At 27.5% G+C, this 25444-nt stretch overlaps 1 protein-coding gene across 3 annotated transcripts; it reads right to left on the bottom strand.

Moving 5' to 3' along the window:
- Nucleotides 1-88: 88 nt before the first annotated feature.
- Nucleotides 89-25097, bottom strand: Rim2 (replication in mitochondria 2). 3 transcript variants are annotated; one of them, XR_014439033.1, is made up of 7 exons: nt 24641-25097; nt 18884-19066; nt 18288-18562; nt 9006-9124; nt 5932-6151; nt 4213-4684; nt 89-4163 (listed from the first exon to the last, which is right to left on the bottom strand). XR_014439033.1 is itself a non-coding variant. In XM_083100243.1 (6 exons), the coding sequence occupies exons 1-6, from the start codon at nt 24679-24681 to the stop codon at nt 4404-4406; spliced, it is 1119 nt and encodes a 372-aa protein (XP_082956369.1). In that variant the 5' UTR covers nt 24682-25097; the 3' UTR covers nt 89-4403. The 3 variants fall into 3 exon arrangements, 1 of the variants encoding a protein (XP_082956369.1); XR_014439032.1 differs by having other exon boundaries at nt 89-4147; XM_083100243.1 differs by having other exon boundaries at nt 89-4684.
- Between the last annotated feature and the right edge of the window lie 347 nt (nt 25098-25444).

Genomic DNA, 25444 nt, shown 5'->3' with positions numbered 1-25444 from the left:
CTTTTGCACTCATTATTCGTTTCATGCTTCTATTCTTACTTTAGAGAAATTCATTTGATACATTATGGTGGGTTGACAACACAAAACATTATGTTTTACCTTTATTGAGATATTTATATATACACATAAATTTTACTTATCCATACATTACAACGATATCTTACAAGTATCATAATATTCCTATACCTTGCAATTGTTGTTACAATCGAGCAGGGGTAATGATTCTACATGAAAAACAAATTGAAATTGTAAAGTGAAATGTAATGTTTTCATGCGAGGTTTAGTTACTAGTAAGAAAATTGATTTTGCAGAATGAAAAATTAACGATTCTTTCTCTCTTTATTAAACTTGGATGAATTTGAATTATCTTTTGTATTATCTGGTGGATCATTGATTTTATTTCAATAATCCACCAGAATACAAATGGAAAATAAAAATTCAATTGAAAAAATAAAGATATGAGTTTAATATCTTTACATATAATTTTCAGAAACTTAAATTACTTTTAATTCTTTTCAAAGAGATGTTTTACCCCCCAGTTATAGAGGACCCTATATATATATATATTTTTTTTTATATATACAATAAATTTTCTCATTCTATGCTAAATAATTGTACAACATCAGTCTTTAACGAAACGCTCGCTTCTCGTGAATACACGAAACTTTCTCTCATTTTCTACTTCTCGTTTTCTCATTCTCTTTACATTTTGTCGTTTCTTGTCTCCACACACACACAACTTAGTTAGAAAAATTCATTGTTCAATTCCAAAACGATTCTCTATTTATCTGTACACACTTCACAACTTGACATCAGACTCTTCTATTTTTTTTATAATCCTTTTAAGAGATGGATGATATTCTTATATAATGACTATGCACGACTAACAACAGCCTGGCACTTAGTATCTGTATTCTTTGCGCATTTACAATTGACAACAGTATCATAATGAAATCTCTCAATATGGTATTAACAGTTAATATATCAATCACATAAAATGTTCTAGAAGTCGCATATCTTTTTATACACTGAGCAAATTAAAATTAATCTCTGAATTGAATGAACAATGAATTGAATGAAACAACTCATTTGTCACAAACTTTTTAATTCTCGATATTAATTTCATTAATATAATTAATATAATATTAGATTGTTACCATATAATTTTATTAAAACTTGCCTCGAACTAAGATAAGCAAAAATCAAGTATATTTTATTCCTAAAATTGTTACTTTTTCTTTGCTATCTCTAAAATTGCGACTTATAGAAAGCATATAAACTCTATATAAATATTGCATAATTTGTCATGTTATTTAATTATTAAACGCCAAGCTTCACGGATAACGCATAAAATAAAATCACAGCTTTTTATCTTTACGTATAAAGATTTTTCTAATTAAAATGATGAAATAGACACATATATTTAAATTTACCAATATTATGATATACATGACAATTTTCTTTCAAACTTTTTGGTCAAAATCAATAATACAAACCAAGTGTCAACTGATTGGGTGCAAGTATATAGGTTCAGAAAATAATGTATAATAAAAGTTTTTTAACGTTATGCAATTGTGTGCGCAAAACATATGTAGAGTTTAACTCTAAAATGTTGATATAAGATATTAACTTTGTATTTTAACATCAAAAAATTAACCATTGTGCAGAGACAATATTGATAATTGAGAAAAATGTAATGAAATGGCACACATTTATAAAAATGTAATGATATTATATATTGTAATATTAAGTGTATTATTATAAATTGTTTAAACATTTTTTCAGAGATTAAAATTGTAATCTTTCATTATGCTTTAACGAAAAAGAGAAAAAGAAAAAAAAAGAAAAAAGCAGAACAAAACAAAAAATTATATAAAAATGAAAATGAATGAATGGATGAGTCGAGAAAAGTTATCTTTTGAAACGATTCTTACAGTGTTTACAGTGTTCGCTCCAAATAAAATAGAATAATTGACGCTTTTTTTCTACATTTCCAATAATCTCCTTAATATTAATAAATCTGGTTTTTTAGTAGTAGTTTATTTTAAAACTAACCACATATATGTTTCGGAATAGTTCGAAAAATGATTAGTGACAAAAAGTGTAAAAACTGTCTCATGTGTCTGATAACAGATCTGTAAGAGATGGACGCTAAATATCTATTCTTGTTATAATTTTTTAGCTCTTTTGTTAAATATTATACAATATACGATGTTATATATGACTAACTAATTTAATATATATGAACGCTCGTAAATGTACATCTATGATCTATATGTTCGATATGTACATAACGACGCGCGATATCTTTCTACATAAATAATGTAGAAACTGTCAGAACAGAGATGGATATTCTAACATTAACTAACATTTTACATTGTTGTTTTTTTTTTCTAAGTGCAAATTTGACCAAATATACATTGCTTCATTAAAGAATAATTGCGTCTTATCGTATAGCACTAACAAGATATCAGTGAGGAAAATTGCAAGATAATCTGATAAAATCGGGTCATTGAAGAAATACATGAGAAAATATGTAAAATTGTGATATAAAGAATATATAAGAATACCCAACAGAATTGTCGCTATATAATAAAATGAGATATTGTATTAAGTATAATTTATGAGGATGTTTAAAAAAGTTTACAAAGTTATTTTATTTCGAAAGAATCTAAAACATAATTATTTAAGTTCTTTTCTCTGTATGCATGTATACGTATATTCTTTCAAAATAATCCTTTTATGCAATTACATATTTCTGTTATGAATAATTGCGAAGCTGTTAAAAGCATTATTGAAAACCACTTTATCAATCTTTTCAAATTTCTGCAGCAAAACATAAAATTTAGAGACACAAAAAGTTCCTTCATACGCGAATGTTTATAAAATACAATACAGCCACTCCAAGAATTTTTAAAAGCTATCCCGTAGATAATTTCATATAATAAATGTTGATATAGTAAATATGATTTGGAGAAATTATAATCATAGATCGTTATAATATAACATTCATAGCATTTGAAATATTCATTATAAATACAATTTTCATTCAATTTTTAAATTTAATAATCTAATTTTATTAATGATCATATAATATTAAATATATAGATCATATATTTCGAGAATAATTTTAAAATGTATTGTTCTTGGTAATATCTCTTATGCCCGATTTCACCAATCGCGTTTAACTTTAATCTTAGTTTATAACTCACTCGTTTTCTTCTTCTAACTCTTCCTTTAGAAAGAGACAAAGAGTGAGTTGAACTAAGATTAAAGTTAAACGCGGTTGGTGAAATCGGGCATTAAAGAGATACAATAATATATAAGTAAAATAATTGTTAATTTACAATATTACTGTTCAAGAATCATTATCTAATATAACATTGCTTGAAAATTGAGTAAAACCAATAGAACAAAAAATAACCAATAAATTCTAATTACAGAATTCAATATCGAAATATTTATCACAAGGTTATAATACGCAATATGAGTCTTACTAAAGCTTTAGAATGGAAGTGGGCCGAAGCTTTTAACGAGTGGATTTATATTATTTGCACGACCAGAATCAGGTAAGATAATTGATTTTTAATGAAAATATAATGATCGCATTTTTGAAACGACTTGATGAAAACATCTAGTATAATTCACAAAATCAAAAATTGCTATTATATATGTTGCCTATCAAGCATTATATAATAACAAGTATTTTACATAGCAAATCTGCAATCTTGCGTCTTTTTTTCATCTTTAATTTTGTTCTTATAAATAAAAGATGTAAAAAAGAGATAGCATACAAGATGAAGAGAGAAAAAAACTGCAAATCATAAAATGGAGAATAGCACCGAAAGCAAAACCCGTCAGAGAGACCTAAAATTTACAATGACTATTATAGCATCACACATTCTGATTTCAGATTTCTGGAGTTTTTCGGCTTTTAGAGCAAAAAATAACCTGTCGAATAAATCTGATAATACAATACAAGCCTTTATTCCGCATTCATATGTATCCACGATTTCGCGAGAAGCGAAGTCTCAGCTTCCTAATGTCTATGCGACATTATTAAACAACATCCGCTTTTCCTAATTTCACCTCTCTCTTTCTTTTCCTGCAAGATACACCGGGTCCATCTCCGGTACGTACATGCTACCTGAAAGGAGGAAGGACTACTTTTTGCTATACTTTTAAAGCACAGTGCAATCAATGCGCTGGTACCTTTTTGAGTACCCCAGGAGCAACGATTATGACATCGAGCATGTTTCCAACGTCGAGCTGCTCTCTTGTTGCATCTAGATGTAAGATTAGATATTAGGATGGTACCCCGAGAACGCGCGATATTCGTCTGCCGCAGAAGAGGAAAACGATTGATGGTGGATGGCCCTTTACTCGGGGGCCGTAAGCAGGTCCTAGGCCAATTGCCTTTTCGTCTTAGCCTCGCTATAAAATTCCGATGCCGCATTGGTACTGGACGTCGTTACCGTAACGGGTCGGAAGTGTCGTGTCAACACATATACCACCGCTTCGTACGTTGCCATTATGATGGCAGTGTTTGGAATCTGCCGGATCAACTGGGTACCGAGGCCACGGTAGAGACCTTTTGTGCCCTCCTCTGCCCATACAGTGCTCAGAGTTTGCCAGAACGCGCGATATTTCGTACCTTCTTCTCGTAATCGGGTTCTTGCTACTTCTGAAAACGATAAGAAATTATATCAATATCTTTTTGATTGTACCTACATCTAATTCGTAAAAATGATTATCAAAAATTTGATTTGAGAAATTATCGATGAGAAGATTTATAATTTGTGAAAAATTAGTTAAAATTATTATATATTAATTAATTGTATTATAATCACTGATTTAAGTTAAAATCTTTTGATCAGAGTAATTTCTCTCTCGAATGTTTCTCTTAATTTTTCAGATTAGAATTTTAATAATTATTATATATATATATATATATATATATATATATATATATATATATATATATATATATATATATATATATATATATATATATATATATAGTTGTATATAACGGTGAAAGATTCTTATACAAGAGTTTTCTGTATAATGACAGTAATATGGTTTTATTGCTATCTGAATAAGTACAAATAATACAATTAAAGTGCAATCAAAACATGATGAAATGATAAGATTGATTTCTTTTTGTAATCGTAACGATCATAACGATGAACAAATAATAACTCGTTAATATAATGGCACAATCATTTCTGAATAGAAGTGCTTCCTTTTTATTTAATGCACCAATGTTTTGCAGGAAAACGTATGTAATCTGTGTATGATAATGCATGCTGATTTGCAAAATAATTTTAACTCGAATGCAGCATGATAGATGAGTAGTTATTTTTGCAAACAAAATATTGAAATGTCACAAACATTCGTAAATAATATTCAAAGCATAAATTGCATATTGAGTGCCTGGCATGAGTGCGAGTAGCGAATAGCTCGTGTTATTTTTAGACCAACTCAGAGTAGCTTCTCTGCAAGACAATGATAGAAAAAGAAAAGTATGTACTACTCTTCAATAAAATTAAGATATTATGCAGTTATGCTTTATAACTTATCTGCATTATTAAATACAGGAAAACTCAATGCAATGAAAATTAAAATATCATTTGTTACCAATTCTAAAATGTGATAATAGTCTAGATAAATGCACAAAGATCACTTCTTTCAATATTTATGCCATTTATAATTTCAAATAATCAATGGATATAACACTCTTCATTTATACAAATTATAAAAAATTGTTAAATATTGTTAGAAATTAAATGAGCTGTTTGAATAGTAATATCAACATATTAGATAAGCAAGTAACTAAGTAACTAGTAAATACACACGAAAAATTGAAAACAAATTTAATTAATGCGGATTCATGTGGATTTATAGCGTAGTTACGGATAATAATTTTACCGTGAGGATAGGCAACTGTTGACGCTATCGTTTTCGAAAACGATCCAGCCGCCATAAATTCAATGAAATCGCGGAACGTCTTCCTGTCATCTGCTTGGGAAGCTCGTGATCTGTGCGTGGCTAGCCATGTTTTCACCGCTTCGTATATCACAAAGTGTATCACAGTCTCACTTATGCCTATGTAGGATGCCACGATACCTTTATAAAATCCCAGAATACCCTAAGAAATATATACATATATATATATATAGTCGAAACATACATACATACATACACACATCTCATATATATAGCTTTTCGTATTATAAATCTAACTTACTTCGAAATTGCATTAGTATTATGCGACATTTGTTATGAATCAAATAAATATATCTCCTAGATTCGCAAATTTGTACAATAACAGTAAATTAATAATTTTGTTATATGAATCAAATAAATATTTTCTGCATTTTCAAATTTGTGTAATAACAGTAATAAATTAATAATTTTAATTAATAATTCTGAAATCATCTGTTTGTTCTAATTTTATGATATTGAAACAAATAAAAAAAGAAATTAGTTTACTAATATATAATTAAATTATAAGAAATTTTGTTAAAAAGTTCAGATTTTTTAAAAATAATTTATATACATATATCATATAATTCACTTAATATATAATTAATTCATCATATCGTCGTATTAATAATTCACAAGTATATATTATGTAAATAAAACACTCACACAAAGATAACTACGCATTACGATGTAAGCGTGTTACCATGTTATTAAGGGAAAATTAATTAAATTAATTATCGAAAAATCATTATGAAAGGTTCACGATCTTACACGTATCTCCGAATAATAAAGTAATAGCAATACGATAAAAAAAGGATATACATCTTATTAGCAATATATTTAAGCTTGGACATTTAGACTTGGATGCTCTCTTAAAAAATGAGAATACGTGATATCTGCGTCCTCAATTAAGGATAGCATTAAATCGAGTATTCATATCTGTGATAAGAAAGCTAAAATTATTTAAGATGCTACTCATATTTCGTTGATAACAGATCGATGTCGATATTGAATATCATGAGCGAATAAAATATTTTAGTGATGATATAGAAATTTATCGATAACCACACAATAAACTATAATAATATAAGCAAAATAAATTAATTACCGTCTTATCAATTCACAATTTAGAATAAAAAATTGTGAAATGTGCAAATTATTTATTGTATGTATCATTATAATTTAAATTAAATGGATATTTTCAAATGTTAATTTTTAATTTCTTATAATACATTTTTTTTACTTTTGCTTCGATTAGTACTTCCACATTAATTATACGTAAAGTCAGTGCGAAGATAATGTATGAAGACGATAAGATAAAATAGGGAAGGTAGACTAGGGGAGAGGAGATCTATTGACTGCACGAGTGTTACTTGACATATTTTTTAAGATATTTTTACACAGATGTACTATTCGTAGAGCAAGGCGTCAGTTTTAAAACTGGCTCAATTCCGAGATGCCGAATGCAATTTCAGTACGTGTATGTATACTGTGCAGTCCACTCTTTCCAAGTAAACAATCTCGATTTAACACACGTCCACAGAACGATACTTATGGCAAGCAAACAATTTGTTCATATATTGGAATATTTTATATCGATATAAAATTTCTCATTATTTCATCTTTTTTTATGAGAAATAAAAATAATAATAAATATATTTAATTTATGTTATGTTATATTATGTTAAAGAAATTATTTCCGTGTAACTTAATCTCGTTCTCTAAGGATTAAATATAATAATTAGTAAAATATAATTTTATAATATAATAATCTTCTTATGTAGAAAGTTATTTTCTGTTAATTAAATATTTAATGCATATTTTGCATATATATATATATCTCGCATTAAATATGAAATAAAAAAATGTCAAAATCTTACAAAAACAATCTAATAAAACAAATTAGATAATTTAGGAAATTTATAATTGTAAGAAGATTATAATATCATCGTTAAGTAAACTAATGCGCTTATTCGTAAGTATATCTCACAAATTTTGAATTGTCAAATTTCTTCCGATCTTTTGGAATTTTCAACATCTGACATATTATATGAGGAATTACATCAATTCTATATCCGATAAATCTATTTCGCTCCAACAAACATCAATGTTAAAAATATATATATATATGTATATATATATATATATATATATATATATATATATATATATATATATATGTATCTACATCGTCGCAACTGAGAAAATAATCTTGGCCGCAACTAGCATTTGTTAAATATCTATCTAATGACGCCCTTGCAACATCGTCGTTAATTTCGTGCACTCCTCTATATCGTTTTAAATTTGTTTTAATTTGTTACCGCGTACAATTATTTCGTCAAGTGGTCCGACGATGATCTCGCGAATCCGATCGATAGACGATGCTGAGAGTTGTGCCAATTTTCTTTATAAAAGAAAGAAAATTAGGGTAAAAAAAAGAGACAAAAAACCGTCGGTTCTAGAAAAATTCAAGCGATATCTAAAAAAAAACTGTAAATAAAAAAACCAATAATAGTAGGTTTAATCTTCTTGTAAAAATGTTAATTATTAAAAAGACGATATATATATATATATATATATATATATATATATATATGTACAATATTTAACTTTAGTTATTAAATTTTAATTATTTTTAAATTATGTCACTTTATCTCTAAGTATCACTTCAATAACTGCATTCCATTCACTCTTTAGAGTGCATCCTCCCCTTCTTTAGTTTTATTTAATTAGCTATTTTTACAATATGCAATTTATTTTATTATTTCTTAAGTATTATTATAAATTTTAGAAGAGATTTACTTTTTTTACGTTGATTTATGCAGTAAAACTTATTTTAAGCATCAAGATATTCCGATGATAGAGAGCAATTAACGATATTTAAATATTAATATGTGAATATAAAAATATGCGATATATTAGAAAGGATTATTATGTGGAACGACATTTATCGAATACGTTTTATCAAATTTTTCAAATTCCTAATCGCGTGTGAAATGAGAAATCTATCATCTTACCGATTTTTGATATATCCTCCGCATACATTCTATTGCTGTAACTTTTTGCGATCGATGATCCAGCTGTAGTCTGGTTTTTACAAACCAAATCGGATTTGTTAATGTACACGCAGTGAAACCTGTAAAGTAAATGACTGTTTATTGAATCTACATGATGCTCTGCGTATCTATCATGAACGAATCGATATACTTTATTTTCTCAACAAATCATCAATTCAAGAATAATAATTTATTACTCAATAGATACTTCTTAAAAAATTAAATCTTATTAATTTATATCTATAAAAAGCAAAATATTCATTCTTGATGTATCCTATATGTATATTAAAAAAATCGACTATAGCATTGTGTTTGTAAGAAAGTAATTCTTTCCGAATATCTGAATTGAAAAAAAAAAAAATGATAAAATATTCTCAAATGCTTAAAAAAAAATTTACATGGCTAAAGTTTTTTTTTCTTAAATTTTGTACATATCAATAACACTATGTAATAAAAAAGATTTATATATAATTTATATACATTGTCATACGCTTTTCTCTCTAAACTGATTTTAGTTTCGATAATTTTCACACAAAGAAATTTAAACTCTGCTAAAGTATCAGATTAAAGAACGTCTTTCTATAATATATTATTTCCTATATTATTTCTACCTCTCTCTCTCTTTCTTAAGTTTCTTATTTAATAATGATGCGAAAGAAAGTATCTTGCAAGAGTGCAGTGCGATATTTTTATTATAAAAAAGTTTGTGTGTTCTTTAATAATACTCTTATCAGAAAGAATTTAATCTTTTGATAATATAAATAACCAAGAGGATAAAATAATCAAAATAAAGATCGGTATTTATAAAATTTAAATAGCATTACAAATTCTTGTGTGTATGTGTGTATATATATATATATATATATATATTTTTTGCTAATTATTCTTATATACCATACAAAATGATAGTATTCTTGATCTATTTGTAGAAGCATAATTTTAATTTCTTTTCATACACATAGAAACTCTAGTTGCTTATACTTGAAAGTCATATTGTATAAAAGATTTGTTGTTTTTATTAACCCGATTTTACGAAAGATCGCCAAAACATTGTATTATTTGTGCTACAACGTATACACTGAAGACATGTGGATAATGCACGAGACTCATATGAGTTACGCAATCGAAAATACTATACATCGTATAACACACACTTTATTCCGCACATGACAACTTGTTTACGTTCTATTTACTTCCTTTACGTTATCAAAGGTTACTTTAGATGCGGAACTCGAGATTCCATGTGTTAAAGAAATCAACCTAAATAGAAGAATAAAAATTGGAAGAACATAGAAGAAGATTGATAGAGTATCATTTCGATTATGTAATTTCGTAAAAATATTCAGAGATATTGATTTCGCATAAGATGCGAAAATTGTTTAATAATGATTGTTGGAGAAAAGTTTTTCAATTTGGAAAATCTTATTGTTGGCGCATTTAAAAATAAATGCGACTATTTCACAAGTATAAAATTCTGTTACAATTTTATGCTACGTATATCGCTTAAATATGTAAATAAGATATATGTATGTAATCTATAATATTTGATAATGCATATTATGTGTTTCAAAAAAAAGCAAAAAGCTATACGACGCAATAAAGATGTACTCGAAAGAAATAATGTAAAGAAATGTTTTATAATTTTTTAAATGTGTATTTTGCGTCTTTACTTTAATAATTAATCGAAAAAAAACTTCTTATTTAAAATTGTGATAAAAAAATGTGATCATTATTCATGTAAACTTTAATTTTTTCAATATAATAAATGTTTCGTGATATCAGTATATCAAAATTGATCAGTATATCAGTATATGTGCATCGAGTTTAAATGTGCCATAAACAATTGTTAGTATTATAATTGCGAACTACTACTATTATGTTTAAAGGAACAATAGATTCTAATTGAATATATATATATATATATATATATATATATATATATATATATATATATATATATCTTTATATTGACAAACCGGTAATATCGTAAATTTCAAAAATTTCAACATGTAGATCCTAAATTCTTAAAATTCGTTTTTTGTTTATCAAATGAATGTGAATCATATTCTAATACATTTAATGCTTTTGAATATTTACAAAGTAATACGTTCGTGTTACTTTGTAAATATTCAAAAGCATTAAATGTATTAGAATATGATTCACATTCATTTGATAAACAAAAAACGAATTTTAAGAATTTAGGATCTACATGTTGAAATTTTTGAAATTTACGATATTATCGGTTTGTCAATGTAAAGAAAATCTATGAAATTTTAGGATAAGAATAGAGGATAAAGATGCATAACAACAACTTGTGTTATCGTGTTGAATGCGACGCATCGGGGGTTTCAAGCGGTGCTATTTACAATCGTAATTGAATCATTTGATAAAAACAAAGCGCCAAAAAAAAACACGCATGAGAGAGTCGTTCTGCATTACTGATGTACCATGCATTATCATCGATCTTGATGCAATTCAGGTTGCACCGTTGCGGCCGGCGCGACACACGGTTCTTCAACGATAGTGTTATGTTGTACGTTTGTACAACCGCAAAGCGCGTGGAAGGACGGGCATTGAATTACTCGGTGAGGATGGCTAAAAATAGCAATATACTGTCGGAGAGGTTCTCTCTTGCTTGCCGACGAAACGGCGCGCGGCGCGACAGACGGTGAGAAGAAGAGGAAGGGAGAAAAGGGAAAGACGGAGAAGAAAAAAAGAAGGGAAGAGAAAGAAGGAAGATCGTCGAATACATCTGGGCGTGACTTCCTACATCCAAAAACAATTCAAGGTTGAATTAGGCAAACATTAAGTAAATCGATATTTCATGTGTGCAAAACTCTCATTCTCTCTTTAAATATATGAAATTGTATGTTATAATGAATCTTATAAATTATGTCATTCTTTTACACTAAATTTTTTCTTTTGCACAGACATATTCAATTCTTATGTGCACATACATACGTGTATGTTTTAATATTATTTTAATTCTACATTCAAATGAATATTTATTTGACACATTAAAAGGGAAGTATCATTGACATATTTTTATGGAGGGACTAAAAATGAATTACATGAGAAATCTTTTGGAGAAGAAATTAATAATTACAATTAAACACATTTTTTTTATTCAGAGTATATATCTTTAATTATTTATTTACTTTATAGAGTATATATTATTATTTATTTATCTACTTTTATGAATCTTTTAAACTTGACTCGTATAATTAAGATAGCGATTTTGGAATCGGAGCAAGATGTGTTTATTATTGCGTTATTTCGTCATTTTAATTATATACGAATCGCGTTTAAATAAGTCTCAAAAGCATACACATATAGTTAAAGAGATACAGCTTTGAATAAAAATAATTATTTCACATTTCAATTAATTTCTTAAAAAAAAAATCAAATAACTTTTAATCTACTTTTAATCTGTCAAAGTAACGCATACGCTGTCCTTTTTAATAGCAATCTTGAATTCTGATATCTAAGATTTTGTTTCAACAACTTCAAATAAATAAAAATATTATATATATCTTTTTGATTTATTACTAATCCTTTTAAAAAATGTATTATTACATACAATTTGCTTCGAAGAAATTAAATGCGAGCCAAACATCATTGTTTGAGATAGTCTATATCATTTGTTTACGCTGATTTCCGATGTATCATATGGTATCAAATGGTATCATGAATATGCATACGAATTATAATCGGGATGATTGCAAATCGCTGAATGTGAGAATTCGTGAATGATGATAAAACTCAACAGAGAGAGAAATCAAATAACATCTTGGCCCCAAAATATGCTTTTCGTTCCACAAACGTGCACAAGTGCGTCATTCTATTGACAGACTTATTAAAACGTTTTAAATTTAAAAAAAAGAATCGTTGAAAAAATAAAAAAAGAAAAAATGTGAGACGTAAATTTTCACTTCATATTCTCGACTAAATGCGTTTGTCAAGTTTTATTTAAGAAAAATAAATTAACTAAATTATCTGAAAAAGTAATATATGCGAAAAGCTATATATTAACATATAAAATAGAAATATCTATTTAAAAGAATAATAAAATTCCATTATTCGCTTAATGACACGTAGTATCTTTTTGTATTAATCAATTTGATTATACATATATTGTATATATTAGATATAAATAAAGATTTTTAATATTATTAACAATATTCAATATTAAATATGGATAGAAATTACAATGTAATATATCTGTATCTTTTTAATCAATAATTATGTGGCGCGCGCGTAACAAATATCTTCTAGAATAGATTGTTTTATCAAATTTTTTATAATTAAATAACGTTTTTGAAGTTATACATTTTAATGAACTGCATTGTCTTTCTTTTTCATAGCTCTTTATCTGCAAGACTAGTTTATTTTTTTTAGTTGATCTATTTTTAGGCTATTTGAAACTGTTAAATAAAAATGATTGTGGGAGAGTCGTTACCAAAGACAAACACTGAAAGGGATTATTACGAGCTCTCAATCCAAAATTAATCAGAAGGCATATATATTTGCATGGCTTTTATGTAATGCCTAATGTATTTATCTTTATAAATATCACGTACACATGATATAGCATTATTTTCACAGCCAAAGCAAACCATATATAGTTTCGCGCAGATGCGAGATGTGAATGATACAAATGACATTCAACCGTCAATGAAGTAATTGCGCTATAGATTAGATTCTAGGATGTAAACAATTGTTATAATTGATCACTGATCAACGTTTGATTGAGAATATTGGAGTTGCAACTGCAACGTTGCCGGCACAATGGCATTTGTACATTATTAAAAATAAAGTGGAATTTCTTTTTCTTTCTCAAATTTGTGAAATTAGCGAATAAGCGATTCATACAATGATAAACAACATCAAGAAAGATATCAATTGCTATTAAGCTGATTTTGATCTGTCTTTTAAAATTATGGAAACTAATATAGACCATGTTGCAAAAATAGAATTAAAAATAGAAGTCTCGTAATGAGACTTGAAAAAACTCACTGAAAAAAAGAAGTGGTAAACTTTTATTATTTAATGTAACAATCTTTTTACTTGAAATGTCATCTGGCATAAATTTCACAACTTTCAAAACTTTCAAAACTGTCCTTTGTTGTACTCTTCCAATCAAAAATTAAATTGTTATTTTTAATTATTTTGAGTCAGACATCTCTCTTCCTCTCTCTCTCTCAAATGTGTTTTTTTTTAAATAGTTATTATATGACAGAAACTTTGATTTGCTTATTTTAATAGTAATTTTAATAATATAATCTTGTCTTAATATTAATCTTTAATTTTAATAATTGCTTTTTAATAATAATCTATAATTTTAGATAATTCCCTTTATATAAAAAATAATTGTTTGATATCGAAAATCGAAGAATTGTGACAAAGAATAGCGTAAAATCAAATTTTTATTAAAGTTAAGTCTCTCAAGGAATGGAAGAATCGGCGGTTGAAAAAAAATTCTTGAGTAGTCTATACTTACGTCAAAGCGATGCAAATGATAAACAATCGTATCGCGAGAAGAAGAGACACACGCGCCGACCGCATGGCTCCCCTGCGAACAGATCTACTAGTGAGCGGATCGTCATTCTTGTGGTCAAAGTGCAATATTCCGCATGAATAACTCCTTATATCGCCTTATTGGCCATAATATACCGAGTGTCTCAAAACAAGCGCATTTCTGCATGCATAAATAAAAGAAAATGCGTTTCGCAAAATATTTAATCGCGATAAAAAAAAGTGTCAATGAATGTTAATATGATAATAAAAATAATAAAGTATGCATGTATAAAATATGCATTGTAAAGCGTATTGTCGTATTATGCAACAGTCGGTACCTTTCGTTGTTTCCGTGGAATGCGGCTATTTCGAACGAGAATCTCAAAGTAAAACGAGGTAAGTGATATACGACAAGGTACATAAAGGAGGTAGGTATAGAATTTGTTAAGTTGATTCGTCACGTGACCAATTTTTGTTCTTTTCATTCAAGTTGTGTCCTCTGCACAATTCGGCGTTACTCAAGCGGAATACTAAACACATGAGATAACAATAACCTTTGTATTTAAATACTAGATTACACATATTTATTCAGATAATAGTTAATTGAGTCTTTTAATCTTAAGAATGCCTTATTATGTGTTCTATGCATGTTTTCCGCCTCTAAGAATGACGTAAAAGCTTGTATGGAGATAACAAAAAATATATTTAGAACATTTTTGGCTTACTTATCTGTATGTATGATGATACGTTATTACACGAGAGATTAATATAATTCTTCCTTCTCTAAAATAATCTCTTAAACACTTGTCCATCTAATGCCATTGCACAATTTACATGAAAGATATATAAAAAGTTTCTTCTCATTATTAACTTGTGAAAATTTAAAATTTTTTCGCGATTAATGTTTCGATTCTTGGAACACTTAGTTTTCAAGCTCTTTATTTTATACTATCATCTTCAAATGCTATTTATATTAATAAAGTTACATATATGTTTATTAACTTTATATTTAAATATATAGCATAAGACTAATTGAATTTTAAAAATTCGGTCTTATTTTTAGCAAGTTTTTTAAAAATTCTTATCAACAGAAGTTAACGAGTTATTTTGTTAATGACTTGTTAAAAAAATTTACGATTATTATACCTTATTATAAGCAAAAAGAATTGAAATCAATGATTATCGAATAGAATAATTGTGTCCACGGTATCTATGTCTTCGAGGGTTATCGACATCAGGGGAGTTCGAGTTGTGCGTCAGAGAAACGAAAAACGTCCGCACTTCATAAATTCATTAAAGATAAACGCATGTCTGAATGACACGCAAAATATTGTTTCCCTCATTGGACGTTAGTAGTTGTACATCTACCGCTATATATATAAATTTAGTGATTGGATTTGCTGAAGGGTAACATAAAACGACAGCACAACATGCGATCTACTATCATATGAATACATTTGCATCTTTCTATTTTTTTCTCTGTTGCATCATCAAGGTCAACGCATCACGCTTCATATAAAAAAATATAAATCAGAAAAGTGATTTTCTATAATGAGATAGCTATTACAATGCATGCAATGTATGATGAGATTAAATAAAAAAAATTATCTTATTCGATCTTTAATTTATCGTACAATATTTTAAATTTAACAAAAAATATTTTGAAGATATATTCATTGATTGGTAAATTTCAGATTAAATTTTCTAAAAAAAAAAAAAAAAAACCGTTTTCCAAATGGTTCGATTTTTTACTTATACTTTACGTAAAGTTTCAGGATAGTAAAATTTTGTTTTTAACTCTTTCAACTGAGCTGAATGAAAATTTTAATCAAGAAACTTTGTCACAGCCATTTTTTCAATTGAGAAAATAATTGTGTGTGTGTGTCGATAAGTGAATTACAAATTTTTTAAAAGTTACATTATCCATCCACGATTTGTCATTTAAAATAAAAGAGTAATAAAATTTCTCAAAATCTACGATAGAAAGAGAATATGAAATATATTACAATTTAATGTAAAAAAATGATTCATAACACAGTTATTTACTTCTCTAAGATTATTGATATTTGTTTCTGAGTATTGTTATAATTATTCATCTTATCTTGCGGCTATTACGTCTTAATCGTTTGAAAAAATAGTTTATCTCCCGCTAAAAATACGAAAATAGTAGTTGTTCAATGGAAAATAGCTACACAAGGGATATAGAATAGTGATACTTATAATATGCGCCGTAGTATAATTTTAAGTTTAAGCTGTTATGCATATGCAATGTGTGACATTTCGCAAGAAAAACTCGAACTGATTTAAATTAAGCAACATGAGAATATAATACCATTTTAATCATGATGTAATAACAAATCGTGCTGAACGATTGGCGCATATCGATTAATATATTATTGTTATATTCGAATATATTTAATATATTTTTTAATATATTTTCCTTTGCATAATATTACTATATTATGTTATAAAATCATTAATAATTGTTAATTGATACATGATGTAATTTACTTTGTAGGTTCATTTAAAAAAGTATGTAAAATATATAGAAAAAAAGAAACAAACAATAAGTTATTTCAGTGTATAATTTATATCAGAATATAAAATATATGAATAATTAAAATTGTCAAGATAAAGAGAGAGAGAGAGAGAGAAAAAGAGCGAAAGAGAGAAATAGAATACAAGTGATTAAAATCAGTTTTCGCTTATATATTGATCTATGTTTACATTGGCAAAAAATATGAATCAGTGTATAAAGATTAGACTTTTCAAATAAATAATGAAAGGATAATAATATAAAGATATTTCAATTGGTATAAATAATATTTTAGTGTAATAAAAATTTATATATAACTATAGATAATATATTATTGCAAGAGAGATCTTGCAAGAGTGATTAACGTTGAAAACGTCAAGAAGTAAAATATGTAATTTTGCATTATTAATTTTGAAATTTCACACAATTTTAAAGCATGATACATGAAGATTAAGACAGAATAGATCATAATTATAATCATCATATACATACATATATATGTATATACATCTATTTCTAATTTTTTATTATACATGTATTTATAGGGAATAACAGAGAGAGATAATCGTAGAAATAATAGGAAATAACTCCGATAACATAACAGAGGAAAAAATAGTAAAAGTGATAGAAAAAAAGAAAGGAAATAAGAAAATAGGAAAGAAGATGGGATGGAAGAACGAGGAATAGCAGAAGAAATTTAAATGTCATAAAAAAAAAAAGAAAAAAATCTGATCATATTAACATTAAGCAAAATAATGCAAAAAATGTAAAAAAAAGAAACGATTAAAAAAAAACAATGAAAAAATGATTAAAGTTAAATAATATATTTGTCACATTAATTTTTGTTTGCTCCCATTTGATTCATATTCGAATTTACTTAAAAATACGAAATGCAAGTCGAACCAATGTACTAAAGAAAAAAAAAATAAAATAAAATAAAATAAAATAAAAAAAAAACGTTAATATATTCAAGTAAGCATTATAGTAAAGAGTATTATCTTATCTTACTAAAGGAACTCGCGGGAAAAACAAGAACGATATTATGTTAAAGGCGCGCGCGAATCGATCGTTGAAGCCGATTGTTCGTATACATGTAGATATAAAATTCAATCTCAGATAAATACGAGGAGTTTAATATACAATAAACGGAATATATTCAGCTTAATATTATTACAATTGCGTAATCTTACCAGCGCAGGACGCGGCGAAAACATGAACAATCGGTGTGTCGGGAGGTAGGATCGCGTTGAATGCAACTTTGCTCTTGGAGTACGCACAGAAATAGATAGCTCTGGACGGTGCCACTCCGATGAGATTAGGACCGAGACCTTTGAATAATCCTCGTGCTCCCTCATTCTTGATAATATATCTTAAGCATTGATAGATGCCTGGCGCGTGTCGGGAAGAATTCGGAGGCGAGGTCGAAACGCCAAAATGCGAAAGGGCCACGAAGTGGCTGGAATATCTGAACATAAAAGAGAGAGAGAGAGAAAGAGAGAGAGAGAGAGAGGGACGGCTAAATTTTTAGAATACACAGATTTTTCTCTCAAATTGCATAGTATTTAATTTTTCTCTCCATAGTACTTAACTTTTAATACATGCGCGTGATTCAACATCAACACATTATGTAAAATTTCTTGGTTCGATCGATATAATTGTGATTTTTTTTAGACATTTTTTTACATGAAGAATCTAGTGACAATTTTACAAAAATGTTCGCGCGCGCATTATAATTGTATTATGTATATGTGCAATAATAACACTTATATATTTTATTTATTTTTACCTGGGATATCCAGTGCATAGCCTCCTACGTTGTTCAGGCGTCGGCGAGCCCTTGCACGTGGGATGACCGGATGTGAATTCTTTATTTACTGGCGGCGGATGAAAACCGGAAGACGACGACTGCAATCGGGTCTTTACTACTTCGAGCGGACAAGTCACTATCGCTCCTGCCGTGCCAGCCACTCTATGCGAGATGTGGAATTAGAAAGGAGAATTTATGTGAAACTTGCGTGAATTGCGTGCCATGTTATCTATTTGCGATTACGATAATCAATTTTTCATATCTACAGAATTTCATATCAGTACAATAACAGAAGTACAATAACAGATATCAGAATATTTCAGATTCTCATATCTACTTCTATTAATGTACTATGATAACCTCCTGTTTTTTAATTTACGTTTAATTATTTTATTCTTTGATACTTTTATATACTTAAATAATAAACATTCTGTTTAAAAATGTGTGTTTCTTATATACATATATATAAAATTATGTCGCATAAGTTTATTTTTGTTAGCTTTGTTAAAATCTCTAGAATAAATAATATTTTAGTGTAGAAAAGTCATCATTACCTTTCCAAGAATGAAAAAAAGAAGTTCGTTATAAGTTAGTGTTTATGCAATCAATTTTCATGATGAAAATCATCGTGAAAATTATAACAAAATGCTATTAGTGTAATAATTTATAATATTTAGAATGTATTCAATCAAAAGAATATTTAGAACATATTCGATCAAAATAAAGATAGAGGAAATAAAATGTTTGTTACAATTTGTTAGAAATAAATTGTATAAGTTTGTCTTATTATTTCGTCTTTATCTTACTAGAAAAAATGTAGCGAGAGATAAAAATTATATAATATTATTGATATAACGGTAAAAATATGAGAAATATCTCAAGACAATTCTAAAGAGAGAAGATGAATCAATATTTATTCAATGCAAATTCATGCGCAGAATTGACACAACCTCACCAATTTTTCCAATTAGATCTACAAGAATCATTTTATCGTAGCGCAAAATACGATATACATTAGCAATGTTAGTGAACAGGTATTCATTGTTTGTTGCAATGTGTTAATATAATGTTGCGTTGATATTTAACAAGGAGATTTAAGATAAACAAAAACTAAGTACATTGAAAAATTTATAGGAAATTAAACATTTAAAAAATTTATTAGCTTTAATAATATAAATAGATAGATAAAATTTATTTTATTCTCTCGTAACATTTATTTTTGTAATTTTGATAAAATTTTACTTTAAGACAAAAAAATACTTAACATAAAAGATAAAAAGTTACAAGAAATAACGTTTCATGTAATTTTCTACTAAGCAAACATTATTTCTAAATTTCTCAAAGCACACGTTGAGGTTAATATAAGAGAAAACATAATAATTGTATCCGCGCAAATTAAAAATCTTTGAAAAAGATATATGTATGTACATGTTGTGTTACGAGCGTAATTTAATGGAAAAAATATGTTTTTGATCTTCGAGGGTGCCTAACTAGCCTAATTCATCTGTCCTTAAATTGCTGTTGCATGTCGTACTTTTTATCAACACCAGAGGAACGTAGTATGTAAATTAACGTTAATTCACACGTTGTACATTGGTGGACATCAGTGTATCTTTCCGCATTGAAAAGCAGGTGCGTTTTTGCGTTTGATTCTTATTGAGTGCATAATAAACGCCACTAGGCGTAGAAAGTTAATTGAAAATTTGCAAATTGAGAGAAATGAGAACAATAAGAAGTTTAGTGATTGAAATTATTCTTGTGACATTGTTTTAAATTTTCAGTTTATATTTCGGATATAATAAGAAAATAATGAAAATAATTTATATTCAGCTTATTAACAATCATTAATTTAACAATCGTGCTTATTTGACAATCGTTAATTAATTTTGCTTCGATCGATTTCGTAATAATTTATTTTTTTTATAGAAATGTAAAATTATAATACTAAACGATGATGCAACGATAAATAAAGAAAGTTATTCCACATTCAATTTAATTTGATCAATAAAGAATAGTTTCCTAGATTTTTTGTCCTTAACTGTAACTATTAACTAATTGATTTATACTAAATGTTATGAATTTTAAAATAGTTTGTAATAATTGATTATTGACATTTATATTTTAAATAATTAGCATTATAAATTTTTCAAATATATAAAGTCTTGAAGCAAAATATCCAACATATGAAATAATAAAAAAATTGTTTAATTCTTCGTCGTCGATCAAACGAGAAATGTTAATCTCTTTATACAATTTACATATTTGACCTTTCAAATGATCTACTTTTGGATGAAAAGAAAGGACATGTCAGATATCGCAAAATCGATATCTCATGATACATACGCCATAAATATATAGGGTGATCTAATAATATGTACAGTACAATCTTTTAATAAACTAGAGGTATATATATATATATATATATATATATATATTCATATTGAAATATAAATAATTTTCATAAATTCATTAATTTCTTTACGAAAAATCAAAAATCCAATTTGAGTTTTAATTAAATTTCAAAAATTATGAACACACGACAAGATTTGTCTATTACTAATCTTAAAATTAATTTTAATAAAAATTCCAATTTAAATTTTAGTATTTTCAGTTATATCAAAAATTAATGTTTAATTGATTTTTTTTCATTGTTACATGAATTTGATTTTAAGGTCTAAGCAAATGATTTTGAAAAACGTGTATTAATTCGATAAAATTGCATCAATAAATATAATCTTTCGCATCATAATAAGAATGGCCTTTTAAATGTTTTAAAAGAATACATTTTTCAATGCTTATTTTCAATGATTATTTTCTTAGACATAGAAAATTTTATATATTATATATAATCCTATTTTCTGCTATGATATAAAGTTACGCATCATGATGTAATCTTACTCAATTTTATCGTATGTATGTTTCAAGAAATTTCTTCGGATTATTCGAATTGTCTAATCGAAAATTTAGCTCGATAATTTTTTGGAACATTTTCCATGTAGTCATGAGAATTATCGTGCAAAAATGTGATGTGTCCATGTATATGTGTATGTATATATGTATACATGTGCGCGCATCCAGATAGCGAATGCAAATATATAGCGGTTGACACACGTTTTACATAACTGCGTCATCGAATTCCCTTCCGAACAAGTAGGATATGTGATTTTGTAAATATGAATCTTATATTTCGGCATTGTTAAGGCCGGCTATTTAATATATTGCTATTACATACTATTTGCGAAATGTATTAGCGTGAACACAAATATGTGCACTGTATATAATACGAACTATGTAATATAATATATTTAATATAAATGTGCAAATCAAAATTTAGATCTGATATTAATCAATTAAAATAATACTAAAAAGAATTAATTTTTATATATATTTTATTTTACATATACTTATGTTTGTGTAAATTTCACTATTTATTATTCTTATGCATGTAGGTATTTTTAATTTATTAATTGTTAATTATTATTATTCTGTTTATTTCTCTGTTATAGCTATTGATATGATTTTCAAAAGAATAAAAATAATTAGAAAAAAATTAATCAAGATTGTTTATTCTAATTTACAGTATTTTTAAGATGGATCACACACTCATAAATAAAGATAAATTAATTTTTCTTATATTTTAATCGAACATACGAGTTATATAATAATAATCACCTTAAGTTTATTTTGATATTAAAGCTATATTCTTTTTCTATATGTGAGTCGAGATTTCATATAATAACATGAATAAACGTTAATTGTAATTTATTTTAATTAACTCAAATTGTAATTTATTTTAATTGATTCAATTATACTGTATTATATAGAAAGGGATTTTGTTAATAATCGGGATTAGACGATTTTGACGAAGACCAACTTTATCTAACTATATCGCGGAAGAACTGTAAACTAAGAGTCAACAATTAACTCATTAAATTAGAATCGATTAAGATTATCAGTTCAATGCAGCTTCAGATTTCTTCCATGCATACATTTTCATCGTATATTTTATCGTGTATTTTTTATCGTATATTGCAGTATCATAATTGTACAAAAAATGGAAAATTTATACAGATGAATTTATACTATTGATAAAGATATGATGCAAAAAAACTAGTAGATACTATAACCGTTAAAAAAATAAAAACTTTAACAAAAAAACTGTGTTAGTCAATATGTCAATGTGTGGAAATAATGTTCATTTTAAAAAAATTGCCGATTGCATTTTTGTTTTGCGCATTACAGTTGTTCTTATAAGTGACAAATACATATTGCAGAGCATCGATTACATTAGAACGCAAAAAGGAGATCCTTTATCAAGCTAGAAATAATTGTCTGATAATTTCGTTATACGATCGCATACTACGTTACTAGTACATATCATTTGACAAGAATCGCGGACATATCGGGCTATAATTCATGTGCGTATTTTTTTTAAGTCATCGTCATAATACATACCTAATAATAATTTTAATTGTGGTTCGAGAAAGATCAAAGAATTTTAAAACCTTCATAGGAATATTATTTTATCGTGATCTTCAACATGTAAAAAAAAAGGCAATAATTGAGAGACCGTCGTTTTCATAAGGTTATAAATGCAAAAAGACGAGTTGATTTTATCACAGTAATGCGTTATAAAATATATGCCCTTGCGATAACATCAATTTATCTCGTTTTTATGTTTATCTTATGAAGACGTTAGCATTACACTTAGATCTCGATATAGAATAAAAAAAAGATATCATCGAGATATTTTTGTTGCAAGCTTTCAATATTCAATATTAAATATTTTTGCAATTTTTATTAAATTATCTTATTGAAGTATCACTCAAAACTAAACGAATTGTTATCGAAATCATAATGAGTTATGTTGATCAATTTTCTGGGAGTTTATAAAAAGCAGTTTTTTTTATTTCTCTTATTTGTACACTATCCAGATAATTACTTTAATATTTATTTTATATATAGATATATAAATATGTTGCGTTTTAATTGAAGTATTCCAAAGATATAGAGAGAAAGATAGCTTGTAATAATTTTAATCTACATAATATAACAAGTGTGTGTGTATATATATATATATATATATATATATATATATATATATATATATATATATATATATATATATATATATATATATATATATATATATATATATATATATATATATATATATATATATATATATATATATTTCTATAATCACATCTGTTTGCATGTAAGACTCTTTTCATACACAATACATAATGAAAAGCAAAGAATTCGATAACGGTGCAAATTCAAATTTCCTTTAAAAAACTTACGTTTTTTATAATAAACTTGTATTTTTTTTTGTAAGAATCGATTCAAATTTGAATTTTAGTATCTGTTTATCCTATTTGAAACTCTTTAACCTCACATAATCCTTTATTTTTAATCGATTGTAATAAAAAATGATCAGTTTCGAATTATTTTTGTTAAAAAAATCGATTAATTATCAAATAATTAAACATTGAAACATTTATAGATAAAAAGAAGATCAATAGATATTCTTATCATGTATATATTGAAATTTGATCTTAATCGCATTCGAACAGAAACATGTGATTTGAAAAAATGTTAAGGCACCTGATCGGGATCACGTAAATTGAGCATGTCGGGAAAGGAGAGATCAAGCCAACCCTAAAGCAAGTCAAGGCCGCGACGCAGAGAAGCCGGGCCACGCGCGCGCGCGAGTTGATCGAAAATAACACTCACCCTCCGGCGACGAGATGTATCGCCGTGTCGCGATCCAACATTCTACGCGATCGCGAGACGCACAGAATCCGCTGTCAATCTAAGGTAGCATGCACTTTCGCGGATCGACCACACGGAAGAAAAATAACGAGACGACGAGACGAGACGAGACGAGACGAGACGAGACGTGACGAAACGAAACGAAACGAGACGAGACGAGACGAGGTGAGGCGCGAAGGGACGGGACGAGGCGAGGCGAGCACGCAATAGTCGGTCGAGACAAGTAACGTCACTGTTTTTAGACACGGTTCTCGTACATTTACGCAAATTTACGACTCGACAAACTGCACTCTTTCGCGATCGTGTTATCGACGAAACATCAATCGCAATGAACACCGTATATAACCGCACCGTACACTGTTTCAACCTGAAAAAACAACGAACGATCCAACCAGAACGACAACGTATCACGCACTGCTTGCCGGATTCCCCCAGATTCTCCAGTCCATCCTATTTACCTCCACTTGTTTGTTCCACGTCGCGCGATCTCTCGGGTAAAAAGACAAATTACACAAAACACTGAACTGTATTACCATGGGTAAATTTCGTCCTGATCAAAATTAGGATTGATGAATTTGGAGATAATTAAAGAATAATGACACTACTAATCGTTAAAGCCTTTGTACGCAGAAGAAGACTGAGAGGTATCACTTTTAGATGGCCCACTTTTAGATGATTCCTGAAAGCGATACGACTTCTGTGGACATTAAAAACGTGAGCATAAAATATAAAATCAAAGTCCACGAATGTTTTTAAAGAGTAACA

This window comes from Camponotus vicinus, unplaced genomic scaffold, assembly GCF_025532165.1.
Source record: "Camponotus vicinus isolate PSW18456_S1 unplaced genomic scaffold, iyCamVici1.0 SCAF_5, whole genome shotgun sequence".
NCBI lineage: Eukaryota > Metazoa > Arthropoda > Insecta > Hymenoptera > Formicidae > Camponotus > Camponotus vicinus.
This window is presented reverse-complemented; position numbering and strand designations above follow the sequence as displayed.

Bases quoted from the DNA above. Each gene is read 5' to 3' on its own strand.
- Rim2 (XM_083100243.1), bottom strand. From the start codon at position 24,681: ATGTTGGATCGCGACACGGCGATACATCTCGTCGCCGGAGG. The intron at 6,152-9,005 runs GTAAGATGATAG...TATATTTCTTAG, and splicing joins GGAGGATATATCAAAAATCG to GGTATTCTGGGATTTTATAA. The intron at 4,685-5,931 runs GTAAAATTATTA...TATCGTTTTCAG, and splicing joins AACAGTTGCCTATCCTCACG to AAGTAGCAAGAACCCGATTA.